The sequence below is a fragment of the Halictus rubicundus genome, chromosome 3 (assembly GCF_050948215.1).
Source record: "Halictus rubicundus isolate RS-2024b chromosome 3, iyHalRubi1_principal, whole genome shotgun sequence".
In the NCBI taxonomy this organism is placed as follows: Eukaryota; Metazoa; Arthropoda; class Insecta; order Hymenoptera; family Halictidae; genus Halictus; species Halictus rubicundus.
The window spans coordinates 16,259,798-16,278,860 of record NC_135151.1 but is presented as its reverse complement, the minus strand read 5'-3'; the positions used below and the strand labels follow the sequence as shown (position 1 = coordinate 16,278,860).

Sequence of the window (19,063 nt, the reverse complement as noted above, 5' to 3'; positions counted from 1 at the left end):
TTGCAACGGTTGGATTAGCGGTGCTTTGAATGTATGTGCGTACAATATTCAAAGCAACCGCATGTTTCGGTATCAAGTATTTGAAGTGAAGCACATAGGGTGAGGGGCTTCATTACTGTGGGGGTACCAATTACTATGCCTATATTAATTACACTTATTTTTAGAGATATATAACATCTATATTAACTAATTTTAATCAACAAATTTAATAGCCCTTTTTTAATATTCATTTTGCTTTAAAAGGAAGTATAATTAATATACGCAGAGTAATTGGGTTCCTTACCCTACATGTGGCTTTTGTGTTTCTAAATATGCGGATAACACCTTGTAATAAAACGAGTAGTATAGTTAATTGATTCATAATAACCAGACTGCGGATCTTTATGCAAAATGTTTAGCGTCTGCTGCGAAATAAAGAAGCCACTAGAAAGTTTGTTTCTTTCTTTAAATGAATTGATAGGTCGGAAGTAATATACTCTGCGATTCTTTTAATCTTTCTATCGTGTCAAATTTACAATTACTCATAAATGCATAAAATCCTAATAATGACAATATAATCGTACTATTGCTGTACTGAACACATTATCCGTAAATGGAAAAATAGCAACTATCGAATCACCTGTTTCCCACTGTGATAATAGATTCTGTCCATATATTTACAATGTAAACTTGGAACGAAGATACTCGGAAATACACCAATGATTATAATAGCTGTTCATCGCACTCCAGTTACTTCATACTCATAACGTGCAAATAATAAGAGAACAGTAAGTAGGGTGGACAGCTATTGTGGCTGTCATAATATCTCTGCTTTGCGCAGTATTCTATTGTGTCTACGTTACATGTTGTCATTAGTATTGTAATTATAATATCGCGCTTGGCGTCCATTCAACCCCCCACCTATTGTTTAAGAAATTGCTGCGTTCGAATTTTGCACATTAAATTGTATCAAACTTGCTACTCGTTCAAAAGAAGAAACTTTATTATGCCACTTGTCATTGTGCAAAACGGTACAAACATTAGAAGAATTTTAAAATATAAAACATATTCGGAAAGAAAACATATCTCCATTTCGGAAAGATCCAAAATTTTGGAAAATACCAATTTTGGAAAGATCCAAATAAAAATCAGTTTCCCAAAAAATCAGTTGAATATTTCAAATAAAAAGCTAGTTAAATGCACAGTTGCACAGTAAAACTCGTGTTGCCATGATTAATCAATCGTTCCTTCGTATCGCATAGAACGTAACGATGTATCAGAAGGACAGAATAAATAAGCCAAATAATATTAAAATGAAAAAGTTAATTACAGTGTGCTGCGCGAAAGAGGAGAACCCACTTCAAAAATACGAGTAATAATGACGGGGTGAACGGTAATTGTGGCCGTGGGCAAATACGTTTCGGTCCCTTTCATGAACCATACTGAACAAACAGAGGGGCAGGTAAAGCGCGTCCACAAAAAAGAAAGCCCGGGGCGCGGACCAAAATCATTCGATCAATCACAAGTTTTTCCCTTCGAATCGCATCACGATAACGTTGCGATAGCGCTGGCAGCACTCGGTTTCACGAACCCGGCGAGCAAGGGTCAGATTATACGAGGCAGGTCAGACGCCGAGGGTCTGTAAACGCTAGACGCAAAAACAGGGTAAACAAATTCTGTCGGCGGAATTTGGTTGCACTGTTTTTCTATCCAGCGTTTATAGACTAGCTTTGTACGAAGCTCGAGTCTTCAAAGCTGCAAAGCTCAGTCTTAATCCTTTGCACTCGAAGCTATTTTAACTCCAAAACGAAACATTTCTTTCGACCTAGAATATTTCCCTTCTATATATCTTTTTTCATGTTGTACATACGAAAATGGTGCAGTTTACTCGTACAATACTGAAGTGTTTAGTAATTTATTAAATACAAGCAAATGTAATAATGTAAAAAATACTTTGAATAATGATACAGCAATTTTTAGTGGCGCCTTATAGTCGCCATTCGAGTGCTATGGGTTTCTAAGACTACAATTACATAAGGCTTAAGCTTTCAAAGCTTTAACCCATTCGCATCATTAGCGTATATATACGCTCAATTTTCCTGGTCACTATCACCGGAGCGTATATATACGCTCAATTTTCCTGGTCACTATCACCGGAGCCGTATGCATATGCTCAACTTTGTTGGTCACTATCATTATTCGTTAGCTAAAAAATAGAAATGGAGAGTGTTGTTGGAGATGAAAGTAGTAATTCTGATTTTTTCTTATAATGCTGAAATATGAAGTCCTCTTACTTGTAGTCATTTTTGTACTTAAATATAATAAAAAAAAAAAAAGTTTGGTGATGAAGGCGTTCTTTTCATATTTCCTTATGATGCAAATGGGTTAAGACTTAAAAAGCTTCAACGCTCAGCTCTCGGCGCTGTTGGCGTTCCAATAGGAAAAAGAAATAGACAACAATTCTATGTATATGTCGCATCTAGGCTGTGTATACGTATTACATCGGAAGATTCAAACAGATCCTGGCAATACAGAAGACTCGAGTCTTCGAGTTTCAAGCTCTCGAGCGTTGAGGACTCCAGTTCTCACAGAGCTCAAGGTTCAAACCTGGAAAGCTGCAGCGTTTACGGGCGAAGTCGCGACTCGAGCCTTCAAAGCTCAGGACTCGGAGCTCATTTTAACAACACTATTACAGACGACCCTCGGCGTCTGATCTGCGTAGTATAAAATGACCGTAACCGGGCCGAAAGTACAAATTCCCGACACGCCTGCGAAACAACCGGCATCGCAGGAACAGAACCGGGAAAGGGAAAGAAACTAAATATTGACACTCGTGGTCGGCAGAATGTTCTCAGTTGGCCCGCGAGCTGTGTTTCCACGACTCGCATACCGCGGCCCCCGCGGCTCGAGAACATAATAAGAGACTCGGCGGCTGAATCGAAACGCGCGAAACCGCGCAAGTTGCGCGAACTTCGCGCGTGGATTGCGGGGCCGGAACGCGCGGAATCTTGGAGCGATTTCCGCGAGCCGTGGACCAGGCGGGGATGGTGGTTCCAGGCGCAATCGGACAAAGGAACATTCGACCCAGCCGGAAGTTGTCGCATCGGGAATAATCGATGGGGAATTCCAGCGACGGTATTCCGAATCGATCGATTGGCGGCTGCGGTTCGACCGCATTTATGCGCGACGCCAGCCCCTCCCTGCCCCGCAACCCGCGACTACTGGCGAATTTCCAAGCTGCTACTCGTGCCTCCGCTAACCCACATACTTGCTGAAAACGGTGTTATTAAACTGCGGCCGCTGGACCGCGCGAAACCTCGCGCTCTTCCTCTCAGACTCGACGTCTACCCCTTCCCCGCTCTTTCCTCTTGTCGCCGCGCACAATTCTACCAAGAACTTGCTTCGTCTCGCGTTTCCGCCTGTCTCCCTCTCTCTCCCTCTCTCTCCCTTTCTCTCTTCGCGCGGCTTTGCCGTCACGACGCCCGAAAGAAGCCCTTTGCCAGTAAATGAAAACACGAGATTACGCCGACACACTACCCAGCGAAGCTTTCGTCGCGGTGATGTAACGTATTTACTAGGTGAGTCACTATAGTCGTTTCTATCGGTCTGAATTGTTATTGCTGTCGCTGATCGAAGTGTTAGAACCCGGTTATTTTCAACCAGTCAAATATATTAAGAAAGAAATAAAAATTTCATTTCACCTCAGTTCGTTGCAATTCAAATAGAAAGTTTTTATTTTGCACAAAAATCCGCAGTCTGTTGATCACCCCCATTTCATATGAGTGAAAAACGGTGGAAATATTGATTCAATTGTATAAGCAACATTATGTAGCTTCTTAAAATATCTGTTAACACGTTGACTGCCACGTCACCACGTCAAATGAATTTTTACGTTGATATATTCATTGTACCAAATTTGATTAGGATCTGTGACATGCAAGAAAGTTGGAGGACTACTCAATATCATACATTTAATTTTTTTTTTATTTTATCTCATTAAATAACTTACTTTGATTTTGTGGAATTTTTGGGGTTTCTAGTTTGGAGATCAAAGTGTTAAAATAGTATTGAAACAATGTGTGTTGCTCGTCCATCCCTCGTGTTAATTTAATTTATTTTCACCGCGTAAATAACCTGATAACCTAATAACCGGAGTCGCCGATGCGACTCTAAACTCGGGAGAAAAAAAGACATATAGACGCCAAAATTCATTGATATTAATTATATACTCTACCATCGGTTGAGCAATTCGAAGAGATTAGAGCCTGGACATGATTGTGCATTTTGAAAGGATAATTTATGCGATACATCGTATCAGAATTTGTACCCTGTACACACAGATATATCTCGGGGGTTGACGGTCATTGTGATATATCGTGGCCCCGCCGTCTCAGAAATTTAATATCGTCGAAGAGCCTGACAGTCCTCCGGTCATCTTAAAATATGGTTCAGCTCGGGGGAAAAAGAAGGATACGTGTCACCAGGGTCGGGACGACTGGCTGGGTAAAGGATCGCGTTTCAAGCTGTCAGAAGCAATCGGAAATTCTCCGAATAATCCATCTCCTTTCCTCACATACTTGATACGAGAAACGATGAGGCGCCGGTATACAGTAGGGGCGGGCGGGCGGCGCGGCGCTTCTATAGAGGTCACCGGAGTTCATCAAAGTTGTTGAAAGGCTGGCCAGGATAGAGGATGGTTAAAGATTGGGGCCCTTCGGCGATTGATACGGTCCGTCGAGGCCTTGCTACGGCTGACTGAATCCGTTGGGATATTTCCGCCGTGGTGAATGGTCAAAAGAATTTGAGAAAGATCTCTGCGAGACTCTGGTTGGTCAAAAATCGTCGAAGAGAAATGGTTAAACCGGTCGCGAAACCATCTGAGATAATCGAAATAGGAAAAGCAATTAAACGAATTGAGTGACAAACTAGCGCGTGTCTTTGGAAACGATTAAAAAATTTTCAGAGGGAGCGTAACTCTTTAACCTGATCTCGCCGCTCCATTCAATTTCGCGGAGGGAAACTTCAAAGGAAAAACTGCTTAGGTCAATTTATGATAAACCATAACTCCATCCAACTTGACGCAACTTCGTCGCCGCTCGGAGCTAAGTAAATCGTCAAGCTGATTAACACTCGAAGTCTGAGGCGTTGAATTCGAGTTTTCATCGTAATTTTATGCAACGAGCGCTGTGCATTTAAGACGCTTTCAAGTCCGCCCCCGCGGTGACTGTATGTCAAACTATATCAGCGAGCCCGAGTTAGAGGAACGACGTCTTCCCGGGAGCCGGGAGTAGAAATCAGATTTGCGATGCCACTTTTCCCGAACAGGGAATTTCAATTTGTTTCGACGAGGCTAAACGAGGGCCCCGAGAGCCCACGGGAAGAGTACCGTTGCCGCCCGGTAATTTTATAAACAGGCTAGAGTTTATCGGCAATCGAAAGTTTGCCGGCCTTTGAAGGAATCGTTTGAAGGTTGGACCGAGCGTCGCGTCGCTCAGGAGAGGCGAGCCGACGTTAGTCAGCAAACCGCTCGGCTAATCCCTTAATTACTTCGACATGGTTAGCGACCCTGTACTAACCACGTCGGTGCCTGGCTCCGTTCCCCGATCGTTAATTAAAATGGCACTTCCTTGCAGCCGCGTAATTTCTGCGGCGCTGCGTGCAACGCCCGTGACGGTCAGTTAGGTTTGTCTTTAAGCGTTCTACTCGGTCGGCGGAAAATTTCTAATGACGGTACCGTTCTCACTGTTAACCCGTTTCGGGGCCGTTAACGGCGTCTCGTCGATCACTCTGTTTCATTCTCGAAACGGCGAAAGTGGCGAACTCGGTGTCGGAATAGCATGATAGAGGGTAAGTTCTTGTCGTACAGATCACTCATAGAATTTAGCACCCGGGGGACACCTCTGCTACTGTACACTTCTTTTTATACTTTGCGTGTTCATATTTATCAACCTCGTAACACGAGTCGTTTATTTCCCTAATAACTAAGCTTGAAAATAAAGCATTGACATTTTTAACCCTCAAGTGAACCGTCGAGTCAAGTGTATAATAATCGTTCATGGATTTTGACGAAATTTTACTCCATTACGTTTTTATTTACCGTTTCGGTAGAGATGAATATTAAATAGAATTCAATTGAGTCGTAGCACTTTTTGAAAGTCTGCATTTCCACCGTTTAAAATCTCCAGTCTAGTTATTGTACAGTGTGTCCCACGAGCTCTGTCCACTTGAATATCTTGGTTATTTCAAACAATACGAGAAAATGTTACTTACTAAATGACATTCTTTTGCAAGTGGAGGCGTAGAGAAGATATAGCGGTCACCTTTGTTTTTTTCAATGGAATGTCCAATTTTTAAAAGTACCAAAAGTATTAAAAGTATCCAATAAAAGTACTAAAGTGTATTTGTCCTAAAACTTACCGTTGCCGAGATATTTGACTGTTTTCATTCTATTGCTTTCGACGTCTCTCAATGTCAATCAGTTTCTCAGTTAGTGCACATAAGATAGTCAATAAGAATTTTCATTCGAAGAACAATTAGAGAAAATCGGACATTCCATCGAAAAAGAAACAAAGGTGACCTCTATAATATCTTCTCTGCGTCTCCACTTGCAAGAAAATCATTTATACCATATTACGTAGTTTCCTAAATCCTACAACTTCTGTACGTAACATTTTCTCGTATTGTTTGAAATAACCAAGATATTCGAGTGCACAGAGCTCGTGGGACACGCTGCAGATTCATAATACGCCTAATTCGAGATTTCGCTATTACGAATGGAAGTATCCCCGAGCCGTCCGATTGAAAGCAACGTCGCATCCTGGCAACTTGCGCAACCAGAAACGGACCTGTCAGACGCAATCACGGTTTTGTAATGCAAGCCCGGGGAACCGTGAAGTCATTCCCGGGAGATCTTAGGATCCAAAGATTTCTGAAGTTTTCTTGCGAAGAGTTTCCCCGAAGTTCCCGACTCGCATTACAATCCACGAAGATCGCCGCGCGGGATCCTCGTTGATTTCTAGAGTCGCCGCGACACTTTCCGCAAAATCGTCCAATTAGAAAAGTTCGAAGCTTCGCCGGGACGCTCCGGAGCTTGAAATTAACAGTGTCGACGGGCGGGTCTCGCGTGTTCGCCGACGTGCCGTTCTCACGGAATTCCTCGGGCCCGAAATCGTGGAACTTCGAACGACAGCTTTCGGCGGAGATCGGGTTTTTGGGATCGGGAGAATAGAAGAATACAGCGTGCACCGATTCCGGGGAAATAACATCGATTTCGAGGATTTCTTCCGGGAAAACTTTCACCGTATTTTTCGAGAATGCCTCCGGGGGGATTGAATTCTTCTGCTGACGATATCTCGTGTTACAATATTTTTCAATTTGTAGGAACGGCCTCGTTTCCTTTAACTTTCTCGGAGAGCTATACCTTCGGCATGCGTTGTTTTCGTTTCGCGTTGTTGTTTCGCGTCGGAGTGGACGGGAAAATATTTTCCCGGCGAGCAGGACTTGTTCGTTAAACGGTGCAAAAGAAATTCATTCGGTGGATAAACGTCCGAGGTCGCTAAAAATAATCGCGAAATTCGATATGCAGATATAAATGTCGGGCGCACGGCGATCGAGCATAAATCGAGGTTTAATTATGCAAAACGCGGCCGGCGGACAGTTATCCGTTCGGATCATAATTACCCCAGATTCATGACTTTGTAATAGAGGCATCAATATGATAATGTAAATACTGGCGTAGCTAACGGCACGACAGGACCGATACGGCGCAAATACTATCGACAACATCTGTTCCGCGCTTTCGGCGTTTCGAGCCGCATCGGAATAGAAAAAGCAACACGTTTCTGCCTACTCGACGCGATCGTTTTGCTCCCACAAAAAAAAAAAATCAGCGTATCGTGCTATTTATCAATCTGTTCTGCGAGTTATTTCACGATTTATTTACTTTTGACCTGTGTGGAGTTATCCTACACAGATTCTATATTCTCTAGAGTTTGTATTATCAGTGCATACGTCGGGTTACATTTATTTTCGTTTCATGTAGGCTGTCTTAGCAAGACCATCTAAACCTACATCAACGAACATTCAATACTTTATATAATTTAGAAAAGGTGTAAAACACTAATTCAATGACAAAACTTTGTTTTCAATTATTTCTTCGTGGAACCTTGAACATCATATTTGTGACATTTTCTTGATCAAAAAACCTGAGTGTAGAACCTGATCGGTACGGATAATCGAGGTGCTAGTATATCGTGAATTAAACCGGTAAATACGATCGAAATTGCGTCGAGTTTGGTGTCATTTCAATCGGAATAATGTCACAAATTTGTTGCTAAAGGTTTCCTAGACGAAATCATTGGAAACGATATAATCATCGTTTTCTCTTCTCTACGATAGCGGGAAGAGATCAGGAAAACAGTTCACATACATCGGGACGTTATTGCGTTTTACAAAATAAGTATCCCGTCCCCAATCTCGGGGGCTATTTCCACCCGCTGAACACGGAAACGGTCACCTACGATGAGACACGTATCGAATATTTTTCGAGCTGGGTGACGTCCCTTGCGAGCGAACCGGGACCAAAGTAGACCAGACGAGACGGACAAAACGCACAGAAATCACCGGTGTTCATCGTCGATCGATTCCCTTTTTGTAATGCGCTGGGCAACGTGCTGATTCAGGTACGGCAGCGAGGGTGTAGCGGAATCCGCTCTGGTCGACGACACCCTCAACGGAAATCTTCGATCATCGTCGTCGGGGTCTTCCTCTTCGATTCTGCCTCCCCTTCAGTCGGGAACCGCGGACTCGGTTGGCGCTGCGAATCTGTCCGGGTCGAGAAAGTACGTACGATAGAGTCACTTGGTTGCCTCCCTCCTCCTAGATTACTGCACACCGTTTATCGAACAGTTGTTGCTTCACTGTTTTGTTGTTGTTGTTGTTGTTGTCGCCTCCGACGCTGCTACCTCTCTGTATTAACTAACTGCGCTGCGTCGCGTTATCGTCGCGAAGTAATTCGCCAGACTACCCGCGGTCCCATCTAAAATCATGAGCTTTTGTAGAGGTAATCATTTCTCCTCGCTTCGAAACCCGCTTCGTAGGAAACTCCGAGTTGCTGTTGTTGTTGTTGTTGTTGTTGTTGTTGTTGTTGTTGCTTATCTTTGCTCCCCCATCTCCCATCCACGCCGCGGCGCTGATTACTTGCGGCTACAGACGCGCGTTGCATGCGACGCCTGTTGCGAACCTTCTTTTGCGTCCCGCGTGACGCCATACTTGTCTCCCTAATCGACGGGTCTTCCTACTTCGAGTCGATCAAATATTAATAGCTCCGTCCGTCTCGCGTTCTCTGCATACATAATCTGTCCGTAGCGTGTAACAGTACAGGCGAATTAGTATATTATCGGGAGGACTCTTTTGTAATAGTTAGACTGCGGATTTTATGCATTTGTGACAAAAGTGCGTAGGTGAAGTATGGAACAGTGGAAAGATAAATGGGATTTGAGAGTATCAGTACATTATCAACTTATAAAAATGGTTAAAGGGAGAAGCAAATTTTTGTTCGGTTCCGGTACCTCGTAAACGATGCAGAAAATGTTTATTTTGCATAAAGATCCGCAGTCTATAGTTCATACAATCGGAAAGCGAACGTCATTTTTCTTTTGTATTTAACACGTTGAGCGTCGCGTCGTGTGTGACCGACACAACTTTTTCGACAAACTTGAACATTTTACTACAATTGGCGCTACACCGGTCAGAATCAAAAACAGATTTCAAGCAAATCTGAATTATGCTCGCTAATTTTTCTAAATTCGGTAAAAATTCTGTAGAGCATCCTGAAACAAGCAGGAAGGCCCTGAATAAATCGCGACGCTGGAATATACCAAATTCAAAGAGTTCCAAGAAAGCGCGGAGATCGATGGAAAGTTAGGCTGTTACTACGGTTGGGAAGTTAGGATGAAGGCCTACATGAATTAACGGAAACGGGCACGACCCTCGTTTCTTCCGACTCGGAAGATTACGTTTCCCCCAGGGAGCGAGAATGCATTCGTTCCGCGGAGGAGATAAAGTAAAAATTTCTCCCGTAAACCCGGCTACTTCTGCGCGGCGGTCGCATTAGAAAGTAAAAACTCGTTGCAACTTTTCCTGCATTTCACGCGTCGATCTCGCGCAGCCTTGCCGAAACGTCGGCGCGTTCGAATCGGCGCGGCGCGCGCTCGGAAGAGAGTAGGCTTTGTTCCGCTGCGCGAGACACGACGATGGAAACCAAACTCCTCTGGAAAGTAGAATCGCAGATGGAAATGTTCCGCCCGTCGCTTTTACCATTTCCATGTAGAACTTTTCCCTGTACGTAGATTTCCGTAGACCATGCATTTTACCTCCCATTTTCGAACGTGATGCATCGTAGAAACGGGAAATTCGAACGTTGCAAACCCGAACGGATTTAGAATGGAAGCATTACTCGAATATTCGTGAAAATCATTTTCGCGCAGAATATTTGAAAGTGAAGACTTCATTTTACCCATTACGCACCATACTTGCACTGTAGTTATGACACAGGGTGTCCCAAAACTTTTGTAGTCCCTCGAAAGGGGTGATTCCTAAGGTCATTTGAAACAACTTTTTCCTTTGCGAAAATGTTCTCCGCGGCTTCGTTCAAGAGATATTAATGAAAAACACGGACCAATCAGGGAGCGGCTACAGCGGACGGATTCCGGCTCGGCCAATGCCAACGCCGCGCTCAGCGGGACCCGCCTCCGTGCCGGAGTCCGTCTGCTTTTGTCGCGCCCTGATTGGGCCACGTTTTTCGTTTATAACTCCTTAACGAAGCCGCGGAGAACATTTTTATAAAGGAGAAAGTTATTTCAAATTACCTTAGGAATCACCCGTTTCAAGAAAATACATTTTTGGGACACCCTGTATACCCATTTTAAAAATCTAATTTTCGAGAGTAGAAGAGATTTTATAGTAAAACGTTCGTGTCACTGAGCTCCTTTAGCCACCTTACATCTTTTTTATTAAGTAATTCTTATATTTCTCTCCCTCGCTTTATACTTATATGGTCATGGATTAATAGCCACGTATTATTCTTATTAAATTGCGGGCGCATAAGTAAACACCGTTGCAAACGATGTAGAAAATACAGAATGACAAAGAAAATTTATACTTTGAGGGTTTAAACAAAAGAGAATTTTATTAGAGATTCTGAAGCTCGTGCACACGTTTTCTCATTCTGCGTTCCGCGCCAGCGAATGCCATAAACATCCACAGTTTGTTTATTTTTTAAATTTAGCAAATGTGTCGCGGTTCTTCCCTTTCTATTTCTATGAATTCTTTTATTTTCCTATGAAAATTCTAGAATACCGCTACTTAAGAATACAGTGTTAAATAAATTCTTATTTAAAGGCATGAATAGTTTCGTCTCGCGACTACTAATTGTACAAAAATCGAAATTACGAGGTCTCGCGCATTTTCGTGGGGTCGATACGTTCTATGAAACGATTGCTGGACACCGCAGCTTCAACGGACCCGCCGAAACGAACAATGCAGCTCTCGGCATAGCGCACAGCCATGATCTTCTCTGGAAATTGGTAGCAAGTCCACAGCATCGAACAGTTACGGGGGTTGTGTCGTTAACTCGATCTTCGTGCTGTTTAACAAGGGCTGATTCCATTACCGTGCGCCGCGGTTCCATTCTCTCTGTTTCCAGTTAGCGAAACGGCGAACATGCACGCACAAATACCGCCGGCAGTAAGCGGTGTCGATGATGCATGATCAGAAGCGAACGCGCGATTCGTCTCTGTCGAACCTATGGCCGTCTCGCGATCGATAAAACTTTACGAGCCGTCCGATGGCCAATTACGCGGACACCGATTTGTCATAGCGGTCGCGTCGTCGGCCGATGATAAGTAAATGTTAACGACGACGCGATCCATCTCGAAGCGACGTCGTTTCGACCGCGGCTAAACCGTTGTTACCCTTCTTGACAAGTATTCTACTTAATTAGAGACGGCGCGGAGATTTATCGACGAGTTGTTTGTCTCTACTCGAGCGAATTCCTGTTGCTTCTATGTCTCTCTGTCTCTCTCTCTCTCTCTCTCTCTCTCTCTCTCTCTCTCTCTCTCTCTCTCTTTCTCTCTTTCTGTCTCTCCCTTTCCACCCCCGCTTTCGCAACGCGATTACGCACGAAGTTTCGAATCCGCTTGCGCGCGCGATGAGAGGCAATTGTCGGCGTAACGAGGGAAAACCATTCGGGGTTATAAAATGGTAATTCGGTGGCGTTGGTATTGCAGTTATTGCGAGAAACCCGACAACGAGACGACAGAGATGGGCGGCGTACCGCACGTCGAGGGCGCTTTGAACAGCGAGCTGTACGCGGTGCCCGTGAAACGAAGACAGCCCAAGGATCAAAAGAACAACGCCATTCAGCAGAACAATGAGCAGGAGAAACCCTCCGAGGTGGACACCACTGATTCCGAGGACAAAGATGAGAACCTGCCGCCTGGGTGGCAGAAACACGAGGGTGGGTATCAAAATCGTTATCGCTACTGGATACTCTGGATTTTTAAAAATTTGGAAATTATTTCTCACGATTAGAACTTCTTTATCATTTATCACTTCTTAGAGAGAAAGACAGTTCTAGTCTCCTATATTTCAATAACAAATTGAAATTCGTTTGGACTTGAAAGAAATTGATAATATTTAGTAGATTTCCTTCGAAATCATGTTATAGCGCAAGGGGTCGACAGCAGAACTACCTAATCCGTCAAAATGCCGGATTTCAGACTCTTCATTTTACTATTATTGAGATTATAAAAATACTTTTGTCGACACTTAGTATAAAAGTATGTAGAATAGAGAAGTGCAATACACATCTCTGTCAACGTGGTCTTATTATTTATAAAAGGTGACATAAGCTGGCCACTTGTATTGCTCGGTTGTTAAAGCACTTCTGATAAGTGGAAAAAATATTTTTCGAACGAAAACTGATCAATTTGCAGTCGACTACGAGTTACGTAAGAGCATTAATTGAGATACTGCGAAATATTTATTGTGATATAAGCATAAATGTATGAATCTATATATAAATAAGGAATCTAATCGGGCACAATAACATGAATCAGTCGACTCGATGACCTCAGATTATGCGTAATCCTTTCTAGAGTGAAAGGTGCTCGAAAGACCTTCGCAAACTAAGAAAGTGAAACATAAAGAGCCTAATTATTCTGACGAACGTGTTCGTTCACCTTGGTACCTTATTGCTCTTGTAATTGACGTAGCGTGAGTTTGAAACATTCTGCATTATAAATGTAATAGTTACGAGGAACGGCAGTCCCGCGTATAGTCGTGTCTCCCGGGACGTGTAACGCAATTACAAAGATCAATGGACACAATCCAGGGATCGCTCTGTTAGCTGCTGGTGTCAGTTAACTCCGTGTTATGATGAAGATGCTAACGTGATTATAGTCATCAAGGCGTATTATACACAGTACCTCTCCGAACTTCATTTAGACCATCCGGCCTAAACGGTGCTTTTAACAATCTTATTTAGTGGGTTGCATCTTTTCAACGATGCATTCCTCGTCATCCGTACCTTTGTAACAAAAGATTTTCAATTTCACATTAAAAATATAATCCTGCAATTTTTAGGAAGACAAACTTTTCTTGATGCATACATTTTTTTACTCTGCTAACAATTTCACTTTCCATTCGAAGAAAATGTATAATACACGCTGTGACTAATTTAAATCGAGTATTAAGTATCAAAAAGCCAAACGATAAAGTTAAATGTAACACCCACTGTCGGTATGGATATGAATACGTAACGAGCATATAACGTGTAGGAGTGAATGTCAAGTGTGGCGATTTAGCTCGTGCCGTCAAAATCGATAGGCTTTGTGTAAATATACCATAAGTGATCAACAAGGGAATGTTGACACGTGCGAGGCTAATAAACGATTGGATTTCCTTTCAGACGAAAATGGTCCTTACTATTGGCACGTCAAAAGCGGCAACATACAGAGAGAGCCACCGGAAGTGCCACTGAACTCCAAGAGGGAGTCCCGGAAGAATCTCATCAAGGACAACGACAGCGTGAGTAGAATAATAATAATAATTAACAGTCTGCTTTACGATGTATTATTTCTACTAGAACTGGAGGCTCAATTTTGTTGAATTATTTCGACAGATAAACAATTTCCATACTTCGAGCGGCATGGTGAACACAGTGACCCGCAGCAACACGAGTTCGTGTTTGTGCCAAGAGCTCGAGACTAAGAGAAAAGAATTGCTTCTCAAGTGAGTTACCATTAACGTTTGCATTTCTCCGTCCGCTTTGCGTACATAAAACAGAGACCGAGCAAGTTATGGCACGTCTCAATAGGTTTCGAGTAGCACGTAAAGCTTGGAAGTTCTTCGAAAAATGTCCTACGGGAACAGATACGAAAATGTTGAAAGTAAAGGTTTTAGGATAGACCCTATAAAATTTAGAAAGAAAAATTTGTCTGCAACAGATAGTTCGTTCATTGATATTAAAAAGAACAGTATTAACCCTCGGACTCCTAGGAGTTCTAGGCCTGTGCCGGAGTCGTTTCTGACCCGCGCCAATACTTTACTAGTTTTCATTCGATATAAGGCGACGTCTCGGGACTTCGATATAAGGCGGCGTCTTCTTATTTCGAAACAAAAAGCGTCGTCTTATATCGGAATAGAATATTGACAATCGCTCGAGCTTATCCCCACCGTTACGGGTCACGAATGACTCCGGCATAGCATACGGAGGGTCAAATCTTTCTTACAGTTGATTTAATATTTTGAATATGTTATTTATCAGTAATATATTCGCGTAGATGGTTCACAGTTCAAACTTGGGTTGAATTCCTCCGATAGAACCTTCTTAAACAAAACGTTTTTATGATTTTTAATTTCTTTTTGTCTTCCAGGCGGAGGAGTTACCCAGCAAGAGCAGACTCCGAGGGCAAAGACAAGCCGATCAGATTCGCCGTGCGTTCTCTAGGATGGACGGAGATCGCCGAAGAGGATCTAACACCAGAAAGAAGCAGCAAGGCCGTCAATAAATGCATCGTGGACCTGTCCCTCGGTAGAAACGATCTTCTGGATGTGGTTGGTCGATGGGGCGATGTTAGTATTACCTAAACTTTCTGTCACATAGACGTAGATGAGCCGCTCTTTCGTCAAATCGATTAGCCCCACAAAATAATGATTCCATTAGTATTCAATTTGTACTCAATAAATAACTAGGAGCAATTTTCGTATTTGCAAAATGTGAACGAAATTCATAGATTAGATGACATTCGCGGATTCTGCAGTTAACCCTCGAACTCCAGCGAGTTCTAGGCCTATTTCATTTCACTAGTACACTTCTCTTCCGATATAAGACGATGGCTCGGGACCGGCTTTCGTCGTATTTCGGATGAGGGTACGAATGACTCATAGCCTACGTTGAACAGCTGAAAATTTCTTACAATTTTCATCATTCAGTGATGCAAAGTTAATGATCGATGCTTTGGTACTGAAATGTCAGAAAACTGGTTAACCGATTTGGTCTGTGAACGGCTTAAATGTCAAAGCAAATGTGTAAACATATTGAAATGATTTCAGGGCAAAGATCTGTTCATGGACCTGGACGAGGGCGCTTTGAAGCTGATAGACCCTGAAAATCTGACCGTGCTCAACACTCAGCCAATCCATACAGTGAGGGTGTGGGGTGTTGGCAGAGACCACTGCCGGTAAGTGATTCTCCAATTTCGGAAATGGTTGACTCACCGAATCGATCAGTCTTAATAACGTGACCTGAATTCTTTGCATGTCTTCTTGGACGGCCACCGCAGTGAAAGGTAATTGCATTCATCAAACATTTCGTAGGATGATATCCGATCTTGGACCCGCGCGGTATTAAACTGTCGAATGAAATTGCTCTTCAGGGACTTCGCTTACGTGGCAAGAGACCGATCGACCCGGAAGCACATGTGTCACGTGTTCCGCTGCGACATACAGGCGCGCACGATTGCCAACACGCTACGCGATATCTGCAAGAAGATCATGATCGAGCGGTCGCAACATCAGAACCTCGCAAAGCCCGTCGACATCAACGGACGAACGAGCCTGGCCACGAGACCCACCAATCTACCCACAGAGCATCGACGTTTCCATAGAAATGGCCAAGCACTAGTCAGTAAGTAATCGATGACGCCGTAATTACTGAACGATCATTAGCTGATTAGGTGGTTCCGATAAACCAGACCGCAGTCGAACGTACACACGTGAAGTGCGGAAACGAAAATCTTTTATTTAACCGGGGTTTGTTGCCGGCGTCACACATTTTATATTTTGAAGAAAATTAAATTCATTTTGTACAGGTTAATTGTACGTCGTAATATAAAATCATATTGAGAGAATCACTAATTATTCCGCGACAATATTTTCAGTGAAATGTTGTCGCTTTGAAAACCCATTAAACCCTTTTACTACGAGTTACTTTACAGTCACAGTGACTGGAACTTCTTTCTCTTTTATTTTTTCTCTAGTAGGGGAAGTAAAATTTACAAATAACATTTTCTCCGTTGAGAAATTCTACTTCTCGCAAATGCTGAGACGCTTGGGGGGGACGTTCGATGATATTATAGTCGTCACACTTCACGGTTGTAGCACATTGTTTTATGCAATTTTGCTCTTCCACAAGAACATGGAGAAAATTTCAAGGACAAATCAGGAGTTGTTACCAACATAAGGATTAAAATAAAAATTTTCTGGCTAACGCAATATTTTTTAAGTAGCTCGATGATAACAAACTAGAAATGTATGTCGAACAGAAAACCATCGACGAGTGAAGAAGACTAATCGAAAATCAATATTTTTCCAGCACAATCCTTTCCGACGCCGATGGAGGAGCCGAAGAAAGTGTTGCAAGCGCAGTATCTGGGATCCATAAGGGTTTCTCAGGCCACAGGCATGAAGGTTCTGAACGACGCGATAGATCAGACCGTAACTATGACACCGATCAACGAGTGGCGAAACGTCAAAGTAGCTGTCGCGCCTAGCATGATTTCTATTCTTTCACCGAACGTAAGTCAGCCGAGATACTGCGCGAATTTGAAGTAGTAATTCTACAGTGTGTTCGACTACAGGTGGGAGAAAATTTAGGGGGTGGTTCTCTATGAGAATATAAGACGAAAATGAAGAATAAAAAAATTGCGATTTCGGCTTCATTTTTTAGTTATTCACAATTAAAAATCCGCCTAAAATGCGGCAAACGGACCAACAGAGGTGTACCGTTGCGTACGTCATAGAGCGTGCCTCACAAGAAGTCACCTGATAGGAACGCGGCTGTAAACCGTCCGATTGGATCATTCCACATGCAATTTCGGTTCTAGCCATATTATTGGCTACAGTGTGTGACGTCAAAGCCTAACCATTGGGTGCGAGCGAGGACCCCCTTTGACACGTGCCCCTGTCGCGCGCCTTTATAGCGTACACCTCTGTTGGTCGGGTTGCAGCATTTTAGGCGGATCTTTAATTGATAATAACTAAAAAGTGAAGCCGAAATCGCAATTTTGTTATTCTTCGTTTTCGTCTTATATTGTCTTGGAGAACCACTCCTTAAATTTTCTCCCACCTGTAGTCGAACGCCGTGTATATTAGTATTAATTGTTTGTTTTACCGATATAGGACGAGAGTATCACCGAGTGTCGAGTACGCTACTTGTCGTTCCTCGGTATCGGCCGGAACGTGAAACAGTGCGCTTTCATAATGCACACCGCGCAAAATCTCTTCTTCGCACACGTCTTCAATTGCGAGCCTAGCAGCGGGGCCCTCTGCAAAACCATCGAAGCCGCTTGCAAGGTAAATGATTTATACGCAGTTTGCGTCCTTATGTTACTCTCATTAACCCTTGAAAGACTAAGCCCCAAGGCTCGACAATTGATCTGCCTGCAAAATTTATTTTGCAATCCCTCCAACGACTGGTGGTTAAAGCCTGGATTCTTTTTCTATTCCTCAAGTTTCTTTACAATAATATGCATTAACAGTGCTGGAATTCAATGTGAATCTGTCTCTGTACGAGAAACGTTAGAATAATTATAATTAAATAGTAACGAGTAATCTGCGGATCTTTCTAAAGCTTTCTATCTGAATTGCAACAAACTAAAAGAAAATTTTAATTTCTTTCATAACATAAATATTTAATAGATTGTAAGTTAGCATTACTCTGAACAGTGCTCCTAAATTGTTCTAATAATTGTATTGTTTTAAATTACTATTTATGTATTACAATTGTCTGAGACAATTTAGTACAAAATCTAGAAAAAATTTCTACTTACTATTGATTAGCACAATGACCGACACCTTAGTGTTTCCAGGGTTAAGGTAGTCGAAATCGGATGGTAGAAAAATTTGTTCTTTGAACCGTGCAGTAAAATAAGATATTTTCTATGCAGCTGAGGTACCAGAAATGCTTAGACGCACATCCGTTGGGCTTTAAACACGCCACCAAACTGAACAATCCGAAGGAGAGAAGACTGGGCACCACCCTGCAGTCCCTGGTTGGCTCCCTGACTGGACGTAGAAATAAGCAGGGTGAGTCCTGAGACGAGGCTCTCTCGCTGCAGGTAAATGATCACGCTCAGCCGCCAAAGTATACAAATCGGCAGCACGAAGAGAACAATCTGAATACATTCTCGTGTCCTACGTATTGCGAATGAAAGACGTGTCTAGTGAACTCTGTGGGGTCACAATGAAACCATTCACGCATCCTCTTCCTTCGAAACCGCACAGTTTTCACTTGTTTTACTATCTGAAAGCACCAAAAGACAAACTACTACACGTACGTAAATGATTCACCTAATGTGACTCGCTTTATGGATCATATAATACTAGAGAGCCCAGAATATTAACCCTGAAATGGTATCCTGAGGTCTGGCATATGACCCCAACAAAAATTCCGGTCTCTAATTTTCGCTACTGTGCTGCACGACCATTTCAAATTTCAAATTTCTTTAATTTCTTCGGATCGTTTAATCTTAAATGATGTACTTGTCGTCGAAAATTTTTACAAAAATTTCGGAAAGGCTCC

The 19,063-nt window shown here is 42.8% G+C and overlaps 1 protein-coding gene across 1 annotated transcript in view; it reads left to right on the top strand.

Annotated features, from left to right (window-relative positions):
- LOC143352908 (amyloid beta precursor protein binding family B member 1) overlaps positions 1-19,063 on the top strand; it is a 289,994-nt gene that overhangs the window by 264,721 nt on the left and 6,210 nt on the right. The window contains exons 5-15 of the mRNA XM_076785940.1: positions 8,661-8,819; positions 12,267-12,496; positions 13,949-14,067; positions 14,162-14,271; positions 14,916-15,114; positions 15,595-15,722; positions 15,825-15,830; positions 15,918-16,168; positions 16,856-17,058; positions 17,662-17,835; positions 18,429-18,567. Coding sequence (XP_076642055.1) covers positions 8,661-8,819; positions 12,267-12,496; positions 13,949-14,067; positions 14,162-14,271; positions 14,916-15,114; positions 15,595-15,722; positions 15,825-15,830; positions 15,918-16,168; positions 16,856-17,058; positions 17,662-17,835; positions 18,429-18,567 — 1,718 coding nt within the window. The remainder of the gene's footprint in view (positions 1-8,660; positions 8,820-12,266; positions 12,497-13,948; positions 14,068-14,161; positions 14,272-14,915; positions 15,115-15,594; positions 15,723-15,824; positions 15,831-15,917; positions 16,169-16,855; positions 17,059-17,661; positions 17,836-18,428; positions 18,568-19,063) is intronic.